Genomic DNA, 20,156 nt, shown 5'->3' on the forward strand with positions numbered 1-20,156 from the left:
CACTAGATCAACACACATATGTACATACAACAGTTCTATGAAGGTTGCGATCATGGCCCTTTAGGAAAAACAGAGGAGTGAGAGTTGAACCGTGGGCCTAGGCTGGCCATGGCAATTCTCTGGGACAACAACTTACCCTCAGATTTGAAGAAGGAAAGACGTAATCCAGGCCGAAGGGAAGGAAGAGCGTTCCAGGCAGATGGACCAGCAGGTGCAAAGGCCCCGAGGCAGGGAGTGGGTAGGTAAGGATATGGACCAAAAGAGGACATGGGGCTGGAGGACAGAGAACCCGCTCCTTCCCCTTAAGAGACCAAGGGGGATGCAGTGTGAACAAAGGCCACAGAGGCAGCTTTTTAAAGTTTAAGTTTCAAAATGCTTTTGAAATAAGAAATACATTTTACTTTAGTAACCAGCACACATATAAATAGCTGTGTACAACTGCTTTATGAAATAACACTTAACCTCACTACCGTCAGTAAATTCTGATGCTTTCTTATATTCTATTTCACTGGGGAAAAAAAGAAAAAAAAAGCATGTTGGACATGACTGTTGTGGGTTGAATTGTGTCCTCCACAATAACACGTTCAAGTCCTAAGCCCCGGGACCTGCGAAGGTGACCCTATCTGGAAAAGGGGGTCTCTGCAGGTGTCACCAGGTTAAGATGATGTCATACTGGACTGCAGCGGTTGGAGGGGAGTTGAGTCCAAGGACTGGTGTCCTTACAAGGGGAGGAAGATTTGGAGACATGGGAAAGAAGGCCCCATGAGGCCATAAGGAAGAGCGTGGAGGGGCGCAGACAGAAGAAACCAGGAGCGCCAAGGCCTGGGGACAACCACCGGCCGAGGGAGGCACAGAACACGTTCTCCCTCTGAGTCTGCAGAAGGAACCACCTCGGCCCACACCTTGATTTGGATTCCTGGCCCCCTGAACTGTGAGACAACAAATACCTGTAGTTTTTAGCCACCCAGGGTGTGTTAACTGTGAGGGCAGATGATTGTAGGAAACAAATACAAACAGCCACTAAGCTGCCATCGTGACCCAAGGAAGGGGTGAGATGCAGAGCTCAAACACGCCGTCTGACCGAGGGAGGGTGGAATGAGAAGACCCAAGCCCAGGGCATGAGGAGCGCCCCCACCGAAAGGTCTGGGAGAGGACTATGAGCCTGACAAGGGCACAGAGAGGCCAAAGAGGGGGAGGGAAACCTCCGTGGGGTTCTGGGAACAAAGGAAAGAGGGAGACCGTGGGGGGAGTGGGTGGAGGTTGAGGGATGCGGGCCGACGCAGAGGCCGTTGCAGGGACTTGATGCGTGAAGTGAGACACGTTTCGTTTAATGGCAAGTCCCTGGGGGAGGTGACAGGAGGTGGCATCCCATCTGTGACCCCGGGAATAAAGTTTACCACACGCAGGGCTTGGATGTGTCATGGCGTCCTGCGCTGCCCCAGGTTTACTGCGGGGGACGGGACACAGAGTCGCTCGGGCACACAGGACACTTAGCTTTGCCAGGAGCGACTTGCCGTGGGTCACCGTTTGCTAAATCTGTCTCCCTGGGATCCCTGCTAATTCTGGGTTTAGAGTGAACTTACTCTGAATAATTGGAGTGTCTTAAGCAATAAGCATAAACACAAGCTCTACTTTTTTCTAAACGACTTCTTGTCATAATCTGGGGTCCACACAGTCCCAGCTTCAGATCATCCCACGCTGCAAAGCGGGGCTTGTGGCAGCTTTGTTTCTTTCAGTTTCCCTAAAAGCAATGTCTTCAGTTTGACTTAATGCACGAAAACCCCAGAACCCTGCACTCGGAAAGATGGAGATCTCTGTTTATGTGGAATTTCGACCTGGTTGTGAAACCTGTCCTCTCAGAAGGTGTGAATTCTACACACAAAAAAAATACATATAAATAGGTAAATAAAGATGAGAAAGAGCGTGGCGACCAACTGAGGAGAGGGTCTGCACGGAGGGTGGTCTCTGCACATAGGTTCAAATGCACTAACCTGGGGTTGGCGCTTAAACTTGATTCTCGGGCTGAAAATTTTAAGTGAGCCTTTTATGCTTGGATATGCCGGACGCCCAGTGCCTGAACCCCCTTTCTCTTCCAGGACTGAGTCTGGTCCTGAACACAGAAGCCTGTTTGCAGTCATGGGTCACACTGTCCCACACTAGGACACACATGTCCTGCATACTAACACGGTCAAGCTGGCTGCTAATGAAAAGCCAACATTTTTATACCTGACTCGTATTTCCTGAGTCCCCGTAACGTCAAAGGCTGGGGGTGGGGGTGGGGGGGTGGGGCGGGGAGAAGTGAAGGTCAGTTTTCAAATGCCAGTGACACCTCCGTCCTTTGCTGGGTGGGAGTCCTAGCACCAAGGATGTCTGAAGGCTGAGTCAGATATATTTTCTTATTATAGACTTTGATTCCTGGTGGTTATTTATTTTGTGGTTCATTGGACAATCTTATACTCAATTTGGGTTTGACATAATCAGTTCTCTGCACGGTATGGCCCATTATTTTACGTTACTCCCATGCACTTTGGGCAAAGTCTCTGGGATGAATATCCTAATTATCTCCCCAACCCAGGTCATCAGGAGGATGGGGAGCTTCACAAGAGGGAATGAACAGGCAGATCTTCTGACACTGGGATTTTCTATTGTCTGGGGCCACCGTGCTGTCAGCCAGGCAGACAGGTGCTGCTGTGGGCTTGGCAGAGAGGAAGAGAAGGGTAGGCAGTGGTGTGAAGGGTGTGGGGGAAGGGGGTTCCTCAGTGAAGCCCTCACACAGATGCATTTGGTTGGCTTCAGGAACCCTAGAGCAGTACACGGGCCCAAAGGGAGGCAGCCAGAGGCTCCGCAATGGGTGTGGCATGGCTCTGCTTTCAGAGCCTGCAGGCTTTCCATCAAGAAAAAGACAACCAAGTGAATTATCCTCCGCTGTGCTCTGCGTCAGCACCCAGCCCTTTGCTGAGACCCATGGGGTCAATTCCCAGATCACTGGGCCTCCCGCTCTGCCCACGCCAAGCCCTTAGGGTCTAGCCACTCACTCACGCTTCAACAATCCAGAGCATCTCTCTGCTCAAGGAGCAGGCCATGCCCTCTGGGACTTGATGTCCCCTTTGGGGATTGGTGGTCTGTTGACCGTGGCTCAGTTAGCCAACCTGGTAACCTCCCTGCTCCTTCCCCACCCAGCCTGGAAGCCCCTCCCACCAGAGGCCTTGGGGCTCCTTGCGTTCACTCGCGAACGTCCATCTGCAGGCTGCCAAGGCACCCGGTGAGCAGTGACACCTCAGGCGATCGCTGTTACTGTCGCACACCTACCTGCCTGAGACCGTGAACTTCTCACCTCTGCGTCCCGAGCACCAAGACCCTGAGCACAGAGCAGGCACTCAAGCCCTTTTCACTAGCACAATTTTAAGCAGATTAAAACCTTTCTAGGCACTGGGAAAACTTAAGCATTTTGGTAGGATGACCTCAAATATGTCTTATATAGATTTTGGTATTTAGAAATAAAACGGCACACTGATTACAAAGTGTTTGAGGTAGAGACAGAGGCATGACGAATACAAGCACATCCTGTTGCATTGTATTGTTGAACCTGCCACGCATCCTAGCCACACGGCCTCCTGGGCCACAAGCGCTGGTCTCAGACACAGAGAACACTTCTCCCTGGTGGCCTGTCATGGCCACACACTGAGCCTAGGTCCCTGGGAGAGGGCCCCTCAGGCTGCACAGGAGCTGAGGCCGTCCTGCCAGAGTCTTGCAAGGACAACTTCTAAAACACTTAGGATGTTTTTTTTTTTCCCCCTTGGGGAATCCATGAGAAAATTTCAAAGGGAAAATCTGGAGTCTCTTATTGCCACGGTTGTGAGGAAGAGAAGACTCAGAGCTCAATGCAGAAGACCTGCGGCTCCGGAAGGGGAGACACTAGCTGGCCGTGTTACATTTTCCTTGGCTTTGGAGCCTCTGAAAGCACATGGTTATGTGGGAAGCAAACGTTTTCTTTGGCGGTCAAGGCCCTCTGTGGTTAATGCATGTATCGACGTGGCTTTCGCTTAGACTGTTAACATTCACATGACAAAAGAAGGTCCAGTGCAGAGCCACCCGGCCCTGGCCTGGAGAATGCTCAGAATCAATGGTTTTACTCTAAAAACCTCACAGAGATGACAGCTCTTTTAAGACAGATTTCTGGTTTAAATTCTCTTGCCCTGCAGGCATCTTGAAGAGTTGGCCGTGCTGTGCGCTTGGCAGAGAATGGGCTGTGCTGTCGGCTGGAGCTGGGTCTGGATTCCCCCGCAGTGACCCCTGCGCACACGTAGGTTATTGAATCCACCTGCTATGGCCCAGCTGTCCTTCCACGGGACTGGATAACAAGGTGTCCCAGGTGTCTGGGGCTGGCTGTGAGAAAGTTGTACGGTGCTCAGAGTGTGCCAGTTATTTCTGCTTCTACTATGGAAATTTCCACCATGAGTGCATTGAATCAAGAAGGACAGCAACCACCACCAGTCGCCACCCCTCACTTCATGTGAGCCCTGAGAAGATGTAAATTTGGCAAAGCGGAAGCTTCCCGATGGAGCCAGTCCCCAGAAGGTGCCACCTGGTGTCTGTCTCTTGAGCCGGGGCTGGCAGTCAGACCCCACGTGGGCTGTGCGAAGGCCAGCTCTGCCTTCCCAGCAGTCATCGGCGGGCACCCGCTTGGCCTGAGCCTTCTGGTGCATTCCCCTTTTCTGAACAATGGACAGTTGTCTGCATCCATGGCCAACCCACTGGAGCCACCCAACTGAGGAGGCGTGAAGGAATATGACCGGATGGAAGCTGACCTTGAGGTAGACAGGACAATGGAAGGATTTAAGGTTCTAAGAGCAGCACGGGTGAACATCTCGGGGTCTGAACTGCCTGGGTTAGAATTACCGGGTGTGTGGCACGGGCCATGTGACTTGTTTAGAACATGTTTCACCTTCCTCTTCTGGAAAGTCAGGGTGAGAAGGAAACCCAATGAACAGTTTCTGTTTTGGTTTTAATGACCATATATGAAAAATGCACTCAGAGTGCTTAGAAAGTCACTGGCATACGTGTTCGATAAATATTTGCCGACACAATTCTTACTCTGCAGGGATGACATGCTTTGATGTGGCAAGTGAGAGGCGCACTCACAAAACATGAGGGGCACTGAGCAGTGCTTTTGTCACCTTCTGAGACGCCCTCTGGAGTCGCTAACGTCAGGGAGGGGCAAAGCCTTGGAAACGTCAACGTAAAGCAGAGGAATTATGAAATGACACACAGGGACCGGTGACATGGCGATGTGGGAGCAATAAGAGAACTCTTCTCTAAAGTCTTTACAGGGGCGCCTGGGTGGCTCAGTCATTAAGCGTCTGCCTTCGGCTCAGGTCAGGATCTGAGGATCCTGGGATCGAGCCCTGCATCGGGCACCCCGCTCAGCGGGGAGTCTGCTTCTCTCTCTCCCACTCCCCCTGCTCGTGTTCCCTCTCTCACTGTGTCTCTCTCTGTCAAATAAATAAATAAAATCTTTAAAGTCTTTATAAAAGGGGCGCTCAGAGAAGAGAGAAGTCAGGGAAACCAAGGCAGAAAGAGAGGCCGCAAGACCCTCCGGAGCACCTAAAGTGTGGAAAGAAAGCATGCAAGGGATCTTTTTTTTCTTTGTCCTGGGCCAGGAGTCATGCAGGACTCAGAGCTGAAGGACCTGGGCAGGGACACGGGGCTTCCGAGAGGTTTGTTAGGATCATCCAAGGACTAGTCCAGCCCTTCGGATCTCCCACCTAGAGCACGACACGGGTGGCCTCTCATAAAGGAGGAAACCCCGGGCAGCTCTCACTCTAAAGGAGTTCTTCAACAATCCCAACTGTGCCAACAGCTTGCACGAGATGCTTCCTTTCTCGAAGGAGCACTGCACAAGTAGATGATAAAGAAAAGCACATGTGAAAAGACATCAGAATGGTGCAGAGCAGAAGCAATTATCCTCCTGAAACTCCCATTCTGTGTGGTGCTAATGGTGGTGAATTACACGGACTCGGAACTCACCAGAATGAACCCGGCAGTTTTAGATCTTGATTCATGGGTTAGAAAAGGCAACACCAGATTCGGGATTTGAAACCGACCTTTCATGACACCATGATTATCACATCTCAATTTGCATACCAAGTTGGCTTAGAGACTATGCAGAAATGATGCTAAGAATTGCAGGCTCCTGCCCATGATTTTGGGACTGGATGCAGACTTACTTGTTAAGGATTTTGGCTCTCTTCGCGCTTGAAAAATTCTCCAGTTGCAAGGACTCCTGAGTGAGGAAAGCGACAGCCAGGTGGAAGTAGTTGTTCCAAAGCTGAAAACCAAAAAAGGGGAGATGCTGAGGTGCTGAACAGCTTAACAGTGGGGCTCAAAATGCTCTGAGGCATTCCTCATTTGCCCCCCACACACTTCTGAAATGTTCAGAAATCCACACGCACTCTATGCATGTGGCTAGCCAGCCAGCCACGGTGTGGCTCAGGGCTGGGGTGGGTGCCAAGGTCACAGTGCACGTGCTCAAATTCTACCTCTGCCACTTCCTCGGGCAACCGATCTAACCTCCTGGTGCCTCGGTTTCCTGAGAGGTAAAGGGGGAGTCTTATAGTGCCTGTCTCCTGGGGCTTGTCAGAGGATCACAGGAGTGAATATGGGCAGAGGCTTCTGGGGGGTGCCAAGCATGCGGAAAGGACACGAGAGTGTTGGCTCCTGTTACTAGTGCATCATGGAACCCCTTCTTTAATAGTATGTAATTTCTATAATTTACGACTTTTTCAGATACCAAAATGTACATAAACACTAGATAACTAAGGAAAAGAGTTGTAAAAACATCAAACATTTTATATTTCAAAGACTTACAGATGATATGCGCTTAACAGACAATTTACTATGCAATGACTTTGTTATAAATTTCTGCACCGTGGAAGCTGTCTACTTAAACACGGTAACCTAGATGCGCCGTTATAAAAATGTCATTACGGAGGTGCCTGGGCAGCTCAGTGGGTTGAGCGTCCAACTCTTGGTCAGGGCTCAGGTCGTGATCTCAGCATCCCGAGATCGAGCCCTGCGTTGGGCTCCATGCTCACGGGGAGGCTGCTTGAGATTCTCTCCCTCTCCTTCTCCCTCTGCCCCTCCCCCACTAAAGTAAGTAAATTAATTAATTAATTAATTAAAAACATCATATGCATAGATTCCTAAAGTCACGGAACTAATACCTCTGGTTCTGTCAATGTTTATGACCAGCTCAAGAACATCAAATGCAGGAAGAATTCTTGGATCACCAATGGGAATGATTTGGACATACTCCTGGCCTTTACACATAACTCCTACACCCACCGTGCTTGTGTACCGGAGGACAGTCTGGGGGGCTTCCACCTGTTCCCGGAGGGAAAGAGCCTGGACAGAGTTCCCATCACACATCCAAGCTCAAAAGGCCTTCCACAGTCTTTAGAAGAAATCTGGGGGTGTTGGTTTTCTCGTTTACAGGAATACTATTTATTATATCAAATGAGATAGCTGCAAAAGGCTATGTAAAAATAAGGTGTTAACAGTAGCGACTTTATTTTTAGTCACCTCTGAAGGAAGTGGGAATTTTAGAGCAGAGTTGTAAGAGTGTGTGCTCTTCCATTTACCTAACACTTTTCATGAACTGGGCACTTTCTTTAGTAACACAGCAGCTCATTTGATCGCTGCAGGATTACCCAGGTAAGCGCTGTGCCCCTGAATCTCAGATGCGGTGCAAAGACTCGCCCAAAGCCATGGGTTATGTGTGAAGCAGCTGGACGATCTCGAGTCGGGTGTCCTGGGATTGACCCCATGTTGGGCTTCCTGCTCAGCGGAGAGTCTGCTTCTCTCTCTCTCTCTCTCTCTCTCTCTCTCTCCCTCCCTCTGCCCTTCCCCTGCTCATGCTCGCTCTCTCATGCACGCTCTCTTTTAAATACATAAAATGTTAAAAAAAAGAGTCTTTAAAAAATAACATAAAAATATAAGCCAAAAAATAGTACTCAATGCAAGATTTGAGGTATGCCAAGTCACCCCACCTGTCTAGCGCTGAGCCATGACAGCTGTACTGGGATGTCTGAACTTGAACGGGGTCTGAGAACTAGATGGTAGTACTTCTGTTAAGCTTGGTTTGGGTACTTTACTGCAGTTATGCAGGAGAAAGTTCCTCTTTGTAGGAAATACACACTACGACACTGGGAGGTGGGAGGGGGGAGGGTTAGGTAAAGAGCCCTTTGTGCTGTATTGCCAGGACTGGGAGGCAGCCTGGGCTGGAGCACAAGGACATAGAAGGGGAAGTGGCAGGCAGCCCTCAGGGTTGATGAGTTCAGGGAGAAGGAGGCGTCTGTAGACAGAATTGTGCGGTGAAGAACAAGATGTAAGAACATAACGTGACTGGTCAGAGCAGCCCTGGAGCTCACACCGAAGGCTGTCTCCACCATATGGCACCCAAGCCAGCCACCGAGGGTAGGAGGGTGGGGGCGCTTCAGGGTGGAACAGCAATCCGTACGCACTTCACACTTGGCAAGGGCCAAGGTGCTATGTTGTCCCAAAGAGCACACGGCTGTGGAGGTATGTGGGCATGAGGGAAGCAGCCTTGGGACCTTCCTCATGAAACAGTGAACAAGAGCAGCAATACGGGACATGCTGGGAAAAAGGAGCCCCACACTCACAGCAGCTACTCTTCACATCCATGACAATCTACCCAGTGAGTACTGGGTGAGGCTCAGATGGATAAAATGGAAAACTCTAATGAAGGACACAAAAAGAAGACCTAAATATTCCTGTATGGGATGGGAAAAAAAGAAATACTGCAAAGTATTCCCCCCAATTCTGTAACATTTCCCCTACATTTATTTATAAACTCAATGGATTCCCAATTAAAATAAATGCAGCATTTTAAAAAAGTAAGGTTAACAAGCTGATCTTGCATTTCATATGGAGAAGGAAATACAAAGGGGCGCCTGGGTGGCTCAGTGGGTTAAGCATCTGCCTGCGGCTCAGGTCATGATCTCAGGGTCCTGGGATGGAGCCCCAGGTCAGGCTTCTTGCTCAGTGGGGAGCCTGCTTCTCCCTCTCCCTCTGCCTGCCACTCCCCCTGCTTGTGCTCTCTCTATGTCAAATAAACAAATAAAATCTAAAAAATTAAAAAAAAAAAAAAAAAAAGGAAAGGAAATACAAAAGAAGAGCCAAGATGCTTTTGCAATGGCACCCTATAAGGAAGTTCTGGCTCTACTAGCAAGGTGTAAAACCAGAAGGTCGTAACACAGGAAGGAGAACAGATACACGGACTGATACATTTGCAATTATGTTTTCTATGGTGGCGTTTTAAATCATGGGGAAAGACGAATCTATTCATGAAATGATATGGGAAAAAGTTAAGTTTAAACTCTTAGCCCTAACACTAAATAGGAAAATTCCAGCTAGATTAATCATCAAGAAGTTAAAAAAAAAAAAAGGCAGAATTATAAAGGTATTAGCACATACTCACTACGTTAAAAAAAAAAATAGTTACATTTATAACACTGAGGCAAAGAAGGATTTGCCAAGCAAAACATAAAACCCAAGAGGCATAGAAGAAATGACAGATTTGACTGCAGAAAAATTAAAAATTTCTGTGTGATAAGCCTAAACCCATGAACAGGCTATATTACAAATTTCAACTTAGAGAAAAGTATGACAAATAGCCCAATAGAAAAATGAGTACAGGAAATGATCAGACGGTTCACAGTAGAAATCACACAGCCAGTAAGTATTCTCAGCCTAAGCAGCAATCAGAGAAATTCCAACAAAAATAAGAGACAACGATTTTAAAGAAATTGGTCCTGGAGATGGTTTTAGACAGTGGCTGCTCTCAAAGAAGGTTGGTGGGATTGCAAATTGCTACCGGAGGATAATTTGTCAACGCCCATTCACGTGCACTTTCTTACTACTCGGCCTGGCAGTTACGCTTCCAGGAGCCCGTCTACAGCAATGCAGCACCGAGATGCACTGCTTGTAACATGGACAAACTGCAACAGCCCGGAGGTCCTCCTCAGTGCAGGAGGGCCTGCACAAATGTTGGTACATGTCTCTTGCTAAATGTGACGGAACAGGAAAAAATATACAGGATATAATCCAGTTTGGGTTAAAAGCCAAAGGAAAGCATGCACAGGTCTGGATAAATTTGCTTAAGCAGGCATCAGGCAGCACCCACAATTAGTTCAGTCACTCCGCAGAGGGGACAAGGGTGAGGAGGGGTCTTTCATATTTCACCTGCTGTGTTGATTTACAGGGCATGAATATTTTACAACGAGAATATACCTGTGTTTTAGGATTGTGGGAAAACAAGCATTAAGCAGAGAACATGATAAAATCTTAAAAACTGTAAAAAATAGTAACACTTTAAGATCTACAGTTCCTGATATATTAATATACACTTATATTCCATAGTGCAGATAAAACAGACATTTACCATTTAAAAATTAAAAAAGAAATATGGCATAGGTTCTGTCTCAGTGAACAGTCCTGCCCAGGAAGCTTTGGTAAACTAAGTAATAAAAAAAAAATCATTATTAGCAGAAATACACCCAGAGTGCAATTAAACTGAAAGCCACAAACACCAGATGTGTGGTAAATCATGCCAGGCAGCGTCAATTGTTATCACACACACCCCCTGCCTCTCTCTGCAAGCACTGGAGAAACAGGGCGCAAACTGATAGATCAGCTGACCCAACCCAGAGCCATGTGGGGTAGGGTCTGTGCCTGGTAAAGGCCACTGCAGGTGGCACCAGCAGGGAACCAAGTTCTCAAAGCCAGCAGAGCTCAGGGGTGCAAATCCCCCTGGCTGCCTCTGCGGATCCCTCCCTCCCAACATTGGACGGTCTGGGTCTGAGACAGTCTCTTCCGCTAGAGCAGATATGGGTGGCCTCCCAGCTAAGTCCCTATTTGTCACTCTGATTCCACATGTTTGCTCTGAAACCGCTCCACCTCTCTCCTTGCTAAATTGAGCAAATACTCCAAAGGCATGATTTTCAATCCTTGGGTTCCAGTAGTACATCTTGTGAATTCCATTTCCATACCTTGCATGGGAAACCAATTAAGTTCGAGAATTAGAAATCTAAGATATTGGCTCCGACCGGCGATTTGTTTTAGCATGATTTCCCAACAAAGGGCATGTCTTCTCTTACCTGTAGCTCAAAGTTGGCTTGATCCAGAAATTTTTTGTTCAGCATGTCTGCGTACTGATTAATCGCTCGCAGGAAGACTCTGAAAGATCAAGAGAAAATTACATAATTACACACTTAGGCTCTGGCACCTTTGTAGGTTTGGCATTTCAATTAGATACAACCCGAGTCTGTCTGGAAAGTGAACTCTCGAAGTCCTGTGAAAAGCTATGAGGTTGTGCCAATAAAAAGCCCAGAGAATTATATGCAGATGTGCTCCAAATTAACCAAGGAAATTAGCACATGCAGAATAAAAGAAACTGACCAAAATACCGGCATCTGAAAGTAACATATGAGAAGTATCACTAAAAAAAAAACTAATTTTTTTCTCTTTTTTGTATCATGTTATGTTAGTCACCATACAGTCCATCATTAGTTTTTGATGTGGTGGTCCACGATTCATTGTTTGCGTATAACACCCAGTGCTCCATGCAGTACGTGCCCTCCTTAATACCCATCACCGGGCTAACCCATCCCCCCACCCCCCTCCCCTCTAGAACCCTCAGTTTGTTCCTCAGAGTCTATAGTCTCTCATGGTTCATCTCTCCCTCTGATTCCCCCTCCTTCATTTTTCCCTTCCTTCTCCTAATGTCCTCCACGCTGTTCCTTATGTTCCACAAATAAGTGAAACCATATGATAATTGACTTTCTCTGCTTGGCTTATTTCACTTAGCACAATCTCTTCCAGTCCCATCCATGTTGATGTAAAAGTTGGGTATTCATCCTTTCTGATGGCTGAGTAATATTCCATTGTATCTATGGACCACATCTTCTTTATCCTAATTTAAAAAAAAAAGGAAAAGGTGCTAATTAAATCCTCTTCCCAAGTCACCATGTCTTCATGGAACATTATTAAACTGGCCTTTGCTTATAGCTGGCTTTTTACGGGTAAGCATTTAAACATGCTGTTATACACCATCTATCGGGAGTGGCGTGGTCTGGTGACATATTCTGGAGGTATGGCTGACTTTGGTGCCCCTGGAGGCATGGCTTACTTCAGTGTCATTCATCCTCTGCTGGAAATGTCGATTTTGGTAACCAATGACTTGTTCAAATAAAAAAGCTACAGTAGATGTGTAAGTGATTTGACAAGAAGGTTAGCAGGAATTTTAATTCATTAATCCATTGATAATGTACAATTTTTAAGCACCCAGAGCAAAATATCACATCCTTCAATACCTGGACTTTAACTTTTCTATGTTGGGATATGTAATTTGAGAGGTTATAAATGACTCCAGAGGACTAACCCTTCCACCAGCTTGTTCATCCTGCAGATTTGTTTTACTGCCCTTGAGACTGTTCACGGTAATAAAGCTCAGTCCAGATACTTCTCTTTAAGTGACCCTTCTCCCTCTGCACAAAGGCAGGATGCAAGGAGAATTAGCATCGGGTCACAGATAATAAACTTAATTACACTTCCCCTGTTTAGACAGCAGGAAGCAGCCAGAAGAGTATAAGAAGAATCTAGGTTACTTCCCAGGAACCAGGGCTCTCCGAAAGCATGGTCTCTTAGCCGTGCATGCCTGGACAAGCCGCCCACCTCTGACTGTCCCAGAGCCCCTGAGGGCCAGGAAGCCTGGGAGGAGGAAGAAAGGGGCTCCCTCCTTGGGGCTTTAAGGAGGTCTTGGTCCCCACCTCCTGCCCAACACTGCAGCTTCTCACACACTCAGACAGCTCCAAGAAAGGGGGTTTGCAGACGGCAACTCATTAAGGAACCTATGGTTGGATCCGGGGCCAAAACGGGTGTGACAAATGGCCTGTGATGGAGTGTGCCATCTCAGTTGCTGACGAAAACTGTGGCCAGAATCTGAATTCTTCCCTGGTGGCATCCAATAGAACCAAAAAGGAGGCATCCGCGTTTTAAGTGACTGTCAGTGGAGGGACACGGGGATCCTGGCCTTGTCATATACCAGGGGCACAGAATGGGCAGCAGCGTCCATCAGCCAGAGAGTTGCCAGATATTACAACTATAAGCTGCCCAGTTCAATTTGAAAAGTAGCTCTTATGGCTGAATTTTGGGATTTATTGAGAAAAGCTGAACACAGGGAGTCTTGACAAATACAGGACCAGGATGAAAATCACTCAATTTAGGACATGTCTTGTATCTACAGCACACCTTGCAAGCCTCATCAGCTCTCCAGGCCTGGGCTGGGGTCTCCTGTGCCAGGTTTAGCCCTCAGAAGTGCAAGATGCAAGCCTAAAGAGAAAATGGTCTGCCTTGCCCCTCTGACCCTTGGCAACCGTGTTCAGAGAGCATCTGGGAACCTGTACTTGCATTAACCCCAGCAGCCAGAGAAAGTCTCCCGATTGTCAGTAGAGCGAGACCACTCCCTGTCATTAGAGGGTGGAGCTCTCACGCAGCACAAAACCCCGGGCTACTGACCACCCCGTGATTTTTCCTTCAGTTTTAGAACTCAGCTTTTGCCTAGGGTCCCCTCAGGGTCCTTCTGAGCTTGAAGGAAGAGCCTCCCTCCAGCCCTCTATGACAATAAAGGCAAGTTTACTAGAACATGCATTATTATTACATGGTAATCATTCTGCCTCAAGACAGCACCCAAACAGTTGCAATATGCTACTTCTAATTAAGCTCTGGAACAATTTCAGCCAGTTAAATAAAGATACTTCTCAAAATGACTTTTTTTTTTAAATATGCCATGCTGAAATAACATGAAAGCCAAATGAAAACTTTTTAATGAACTGACAACTGAGAAAGCAAGGGGCTGAGAGAGATTCTATAATTTAGATTCACTATAAATTTTTTAAAAAGCAAGGACAGAAAGCAAATAACACAGAATGTGAATTGTAGCCGGATAACTAAAGGGAAGATCAAATGAAGACCGTCATTGGTGCCATCAACAAGGGTGAGCTGCTCAAGCTCAGTGCACCCAGGCCCATACACCTTCTACAGAACCAGCCGGGACACACATAAATTATATATACCCAAGAGCCCACACTTGATGGGATTAAAAACTGAGCAATGCCAAGACCATCTGAGGATGACTCAATGCTCTAACTAAGGAAAAAGAAGCAAACAGGGGTTAACTTTTACATGACAATACCTACTATCTGCTATAGTTCATGGGTTATTTTTAATAAATGTCAAACCAGAGAAAATAAATAAGAAAATCACATCAAAAGCTTTTGCCTAAAAATCTGCTTTCAGTCATAGAGGAATATGGAAAGATCGTGAGCTAAGCTGAGCAACTGGACAGCAGGACACCTTCCCAGTCTGAAATGAAGAGAGCAGGCAGGTTTGACACAGTTCAAGATCAAGTCCTTTTTGTCAAGAGGCAACAAGAGGGAGGGCAGTGTGAATGGGCTGGCTCTGCGGCCCTGGTGACTGCTGGAGCTGGGCTCAGGGACAGGGAAGCCCTCCAGACTGTTCCCAAATAATCCTGTCTGCTTATTCACTCATGTGCCTGCAATGCTAAGTCAGGATCCAGCACAGTTTCCTATGCCCCCTAGCTGTCAGTCACTGGAATGGATGGATGGATGGATGATGGATGGATGGATGATGGATGGATGGATGTGTAGCCCAGAAGATCAGGCTCTGACCCAAATCGGAGGGCACAGAGAGGCTATAATATTTGGTCGCCCCTGATCTCCGTGGAGTCCTTACATTCTGAGTAGGTTGTCCACTGTGGGGTTCAGCTGTTTTGAATTTCTTGTTAACCAAATTTCTCATTAGGCATTTGGCATTTATGGTTGGGCATTGTTCCCTCATTTTCCTCTCTGTGTCCAGAGCTGGTCCCTCATTCTCCTCTCCACCTCCAGAGCTGGTCCCTCATTCTCCTCTCCACCTCTGGAACTTGTTCCTGATGACAGGAACCTTGTCGTTTACATATCAGGATCCCCCAAAGCATTTAAAAGGACCCCTCGGCACCATGAATATTCTGAAGTGTTCTGATCTAAGGAACCTTTGGCCTCTCCCCGCACTAACAGATCTCTCAGGGCCAGTGGCGTGTCCAGGCCTGGTACCAGGCAAACACAACAAAACAAAAACAAGTAAACAAACAAACCAACCCCGAGCCTGCCCTAATACAGAGAGAGAATCCACCCTCCCCATTCAACATTACTGTACATAAGCACAGGACACAATGAAGAGAGGTCACGCCTAATGCTCCCCACAGACCCAGCTCCCAAAAGCACGAGAGTGAGATGCTGCAGGGGGTAGAGCCTGTGGGCAGTGGAAGGTGGGAAACAGTACAGACCCGCACTACTTCTACTCTGCCAGAAAAGTGACGGACTCGGGGGGAAAAGATTCATAACTCTGTGAGCCAAACAAGTTACGTCTATTCTCAGCCGGGAGGATTAAGTAATTTCTAGAAACAAAGCCAATGCGTGAGAATGAAATGCTTTCACGGATGCTGGTCCCGCATGGTCAAAACGATTAAGAAAAAGTGTGAGCCCGTATTTAACAGAGTTATTTTCAATCATTTTTAACCTTTGAATGGCTTTATTTATAACCTAAAATCTTGGAAGATGAAACCAAACACACAAATAAATAATGTAGACAGACCTACAGGCAAACTATGTCATCTCAAAAAGATTTAAAAAGCCATAAGGTCTAGATGCACTTTCTCAAATTATTCAAAACAAATGACTGCAAATTTTATTTTTAATGGCCGCAAGGAGAGGACTTGATCTCATGCTTCTTGGTAACTGATTCCTGGCTCCCCGAAGTCAGAGACATCATCTTTGCCAATCCTGTTACGATGTTCCCCATTTTTGATCATTTAGGGGTCAGTGTCAGATAGAGTTCATTCCCAAACCTCATACAACCAAAACAAACAAACAAACAAATAGGAAGTTTTCCTGAATTCCTTCTCTTCTACCTGGATACTTAACCACAGTGAGCTCCCACTAGAAACAAAATACCTACTATAATTCCTAATGGTGTCAGATATATGATGGATTGTTGTCCACACACCCCCACACACAACCAATTACAGTCTGGATCCACTTCTTTCTATGCATTATCTACCATCTATCCATTATCTCTCTAGCTCTCTTTTTCCTTCCCTATCAATCAATCCAATCAATCAATCTACCTATCTTTTCACATCCGTGTCAACATTTAGCTACCAGACCTTCAGAAAGTCTTTCCAACCATCTCTCATCTACCTGTCAATCATCTATCTATTGACCTATCTTCTTCACGTCCATGTAAACATTTAGCTATAGGACCTCCAGAAAGTGGCTCCAGTTTTTGAGATTCTCCTATTTTCAACCAGCAAAGCAAAGTACTAACTGTGAGCCCTCTGAACTGTGCACTTAGGATGTAAGGGTCTTGCTTTTTTTTACGTTGAGATTAAAGGTAACACAGAGATATCACCACGTAGTCCGAAGTCATTTTTAACACGATGACCTCCACAGACACTTCACAGAATGTTAAGTAGCATTTGGTAGAAAGGAGAAGGCTTGCCGTAGAGTTCTACACTTGGGCACACATCTTTAGGAGACAGGCTGGGGGTGCCTGGGTGGCTCAGTCAGTTAAGGGTCTGCCTTCAGCTCAGGTCATGATCCCAGTGCCCTGGGAGCAAGTCCCGCATCGGCTCCTTACTCCGCAGGAAGCCTGCTTCTCCCTCTCCCTCTGCTCCTGCACTCTCTCTCTCTCTCTGTCTCAAATAAAGAAATAAAATCTTTAAAAAAAGAAAAAAAAAAAGGAGACAGGCTGGGCATGTGGAGCGAGGCTCAGTGGCAGTAGGCACCTGCAGGGATCCAAGTCCCTCAACCACAAGCATTTCACCGGGACAGTCCTGCAGGCCTTGCCCTTGGGACCACATCACGGCTCTGTCCTTACATGGAAAGGGACTTGGATGCTGCGTGGGTCCAATCGGACACCTTCCCAGTAAGCTGCCTATTGGAAAGCAGTATGTGCAGAACAATAAAAGTAGCAGAGTCCTAAATAATTATGTGTTAATTGAATGGAAGGGAACTTAGCAAGTGGAATATAATCAGGAACCAATTTAACTATTAGAAGTTCCTGGCACAATTACAGTCGCTAAAATGACTTTATCATGATGGAGCCTCGGGCTTTTCTAGCATCTCTTACCCAGCGTTTGCTGCCAATAAAACTGGAAGATGAGGTGCCTCATTACGACACAGGAAAAAATAGCAAGAAAGCTACTGAACTTCCAGTGGAATACAAAACCCTATTTCTCAGATGGTGAAGCTGTGGGGCATTTCATTCTTTCCCTAAACGTACTTTAAGTTACATAATTAGATTGTACAGTTCACTATGAGGGCATTTAAATACCTCTGGCATTAAGACAAGAGATGATCTGGGGGGGAACCTCATCTTTTAACGAAATGTTTTGCCCAAAATGAGTGGAAGAAAGGCAAATTGAAAGTGAGTACCTGCAGAACAAGGACTAGGAGCTGGAAAATGGCCTTAAACAATTTCCGCAGAATTCAGGAACCCTGGGAAGGAGCGGAGACTTGGGGAGATGTGATAAGCAGGTGCGGAGAACATCACTTCAATCGGCCGGCATGGAGAGAGAAGAATGGTGTTACCACCGCTGACTGGTCTGTGAGCACAGCCCACACTCGGCAGAGGCTTTGGTCAAGGCCACGACCAAACAGGATCAGCAGCTTCCTCTCATGGGACTCGGGGGTGGGGGTGGGGGGGGTGGGGGGCAGTGAAGACCACACACGCACAAAGAGGTGACTTCCTAGCAAGACCCAGGATCTGATGCGTGGAGTGATCCACAGGAGCGGGGCCTGGCTGGGACCTCCCCCCACGTTTGCGATTTGGGAGATAATGGGAAGACCACTGTGAGGACAGCCTCCTGGGAATGAGGCCTGAAGGGTCGGCGGGGGTCAGACCGCGGAAGGCTGCAGACATGGGGGTCCAGTCCACAGCAGTGACTTAAAGCAGGAAAGGAGCAGTAGAGTCAAAAGATGCAACTGCCATGGTTTCTTTTTGTCGAGATGGCCGGATTTCTTTTTCAAATCGGGCTTTAGCATCCGTGAAACTCGGAACTAAAATCCAAAGTGCTGTGAACCACTGCGCTGGCCAGCCCCCGCCAAAGCAGGCTCAGTCCGCGGTGCAGAGAGGATTCCAGGGAGTGGCCGCTCCGGCCTGAGGCCACATGGTCCCTGCTGTGCGGGCTCCACGGGCGAGCAGCCATCTGTGGCTCCCACCTACCTGTCCCACCGCTCGGGGCTGTCTCCGGGTCCCACCAAAACAGGACTGTGGCTAAGGAGCAACCACGGTGGGCTGAAGGCGAGAACCCCTGATGGTGGCCGGGCCCCACCCAGCTCTGTGAGTCCAGTTGGGCTCAGCCACCCCTCACCTCTGCCGCTTAGCTGGTAAGCATTTCCTGAGCACCTCGTATATTCCCGGTGACTTCTTCCGTCACTTCCATAAAAACTATGCCATTTAATGCACACAGTCCTGTGGGGTATGAATGACCTCCTATTTTACACAAAAGGCTCCAAGAGGCAGAGAAGCACATGTTCCCGGAAGGGCAGAGCAGGCTTAGACCAAGCCCACTACCGGTCCCCATACCACGCAGCCTTCCTTAGGAAGCTCAGCCAGCGTGGTCAGCATAGTACAAATAAATCCCTGAGATCATTTTGCTTTTACAATGTATTAAGGAAAATTTCCAGCCCATACAATAGTAGACCCCATAAGGGACTCATGTCCCCTTCCCTGGGCTTCAATGATTATCACCTTCTGCACGTTTCATCTCTACCCCATTCCAAACCCCCTCACGTTATTGTTATTATTATTGTTTCCTTAAGGGACTTGAATGTTAGAGTGGTTGTAGGTTCACAGCAAAATGGAGCGTAAAGTATAGAGGTTCCCATATGCCCCCTGCCTCCCCCATTATCAGCATCCTGCGCCAGGGGCCACAGAGCCTACACTGGATGAACCCACACTGACACGTCATTTTCTCCCAAAGCCCATGGTTTACAGGAGGGCACACTCCTGGTGGATGTTCTGTGGGTTGGGAGAAACGTGTAACAACGGGAATGCACCATTACAGTATCATACATCCTCTGCGCTCCACTGTTCATCCCTCCCTCCCGCTGAGCCCCTGGCCACCACTCATCCTTTTACCGTCTTCATAGTTTCGCTTTTTCCAGGATATTACATAGTTGGTATCATACAGTAAGTAGCCTTTTCAGACTGGCTTATATTATTATTACAGTATTTTCTAAGTCCCTTTTTGCCAGGTTTCAGACCTTTAATGCTTAAGGCGCTTTACAGCAAGAGCGTACAACAACATTCCCTCATGAGGGTTTTTACTGACACATCTTGGCAGTGGAGAGTGCCTGCCTTCCAAAGGATTCATGGGTCATTCCCAGCATCAGGGTACACAGTACCCCATACTGCTACCTAATGCTCAGGACACACGCCTGCCACTAACGAGCTGAGTGGTTTTGAGTAGGTCACTCTGCCCTCTGAGCCTTGGTCTTCGCCTATGTAAAATGGGCTGTTAACACCAACCACACTGGGCTTTCATGAAGTCCTGCGTCTGCAGTGTAGCAGATGTCCCGTGAATGGCACTGACAATTATTATAACTCACACAGGAGGCTCTCTCTCTCTCCGTACTGACCAGCTGGGATACAAATCCCACTTCAGCTATTTCTCACCAAGCTCGCTGGTTGGAACTGTGTTTCCTACACCGGCTACAAGCCCCACCCCTGTCCCAACCTTCAAAGCAGCGAACCAAGCCCCACAGCCTGTTTTTGCAAATAAAGTACTTTTTAATAATAATAAAAAAAAACTTCTAAAAAAACTGTGGTAAAATGCATGTAACATAAATTTACCATCTTAACCATTTTAAAGTGGACGCTTCAGTGCCATTGAGCACATTCACACTGTTGTGCGACCATCCACACCATCCACCTCCAGAACCCTTCCATCTTTCGCAACAGAAACTCTGAGCCCATTAAACAACAACTCCCCATTGCCTCCACCCCCGAGCCCT

The 20,156-nt window shown here is 47.4% G+C and overlaps 1 protein-coding gene across 3 annotated transcripts in view; it reads right to left on the reverse strand.

Annotated features, from left to right (window-relative positions):
* The window catches only part of DOCK1 (dedicator of cytokinesis 1), a 493,587-nt gene that overhangs the window by 87,030 nt on the left and 386,401 nt on the right, over positions 1-20,156 (reverse strand). For all 3 annotated transcript variants that reach the window (XM_028119986.2, XM_028119987.2, XM_028119985.2), the window contains exons 30-31: positions 11,178-11,256; positions 6,228-6,328 (exon numbers count right to left, since the gene is read on the reverse strand). In XM_028119986.2, the coding sequence (XP_027975787.1) occupies positions 6,228-6,328; positions 11,178-11,256 (180 nt within the window). The remainder of the gene's footprint in view (positions 1-6,227; positions 6,329-11,177; positions 11,257-20,156) is intronic.

This window comes from Eumetopias jubatus, unplaced genomic scaffold (assembly GCF_037043125.1).
Source record: "Eumetopias jubatus isolate StellerSeaLion01/CBP00866 unplaced genomic scaffold, mEumJub1_p1.0 scaffold_17, whole genome shotgun sequence".
Taxonomy (NCBI): domain Eukaryota; kingdom Metazoa; phylum Chordata; class Mammalia; order Carnivora; family Otariidae; genus Eumetopias; species Eumetopias jubatus.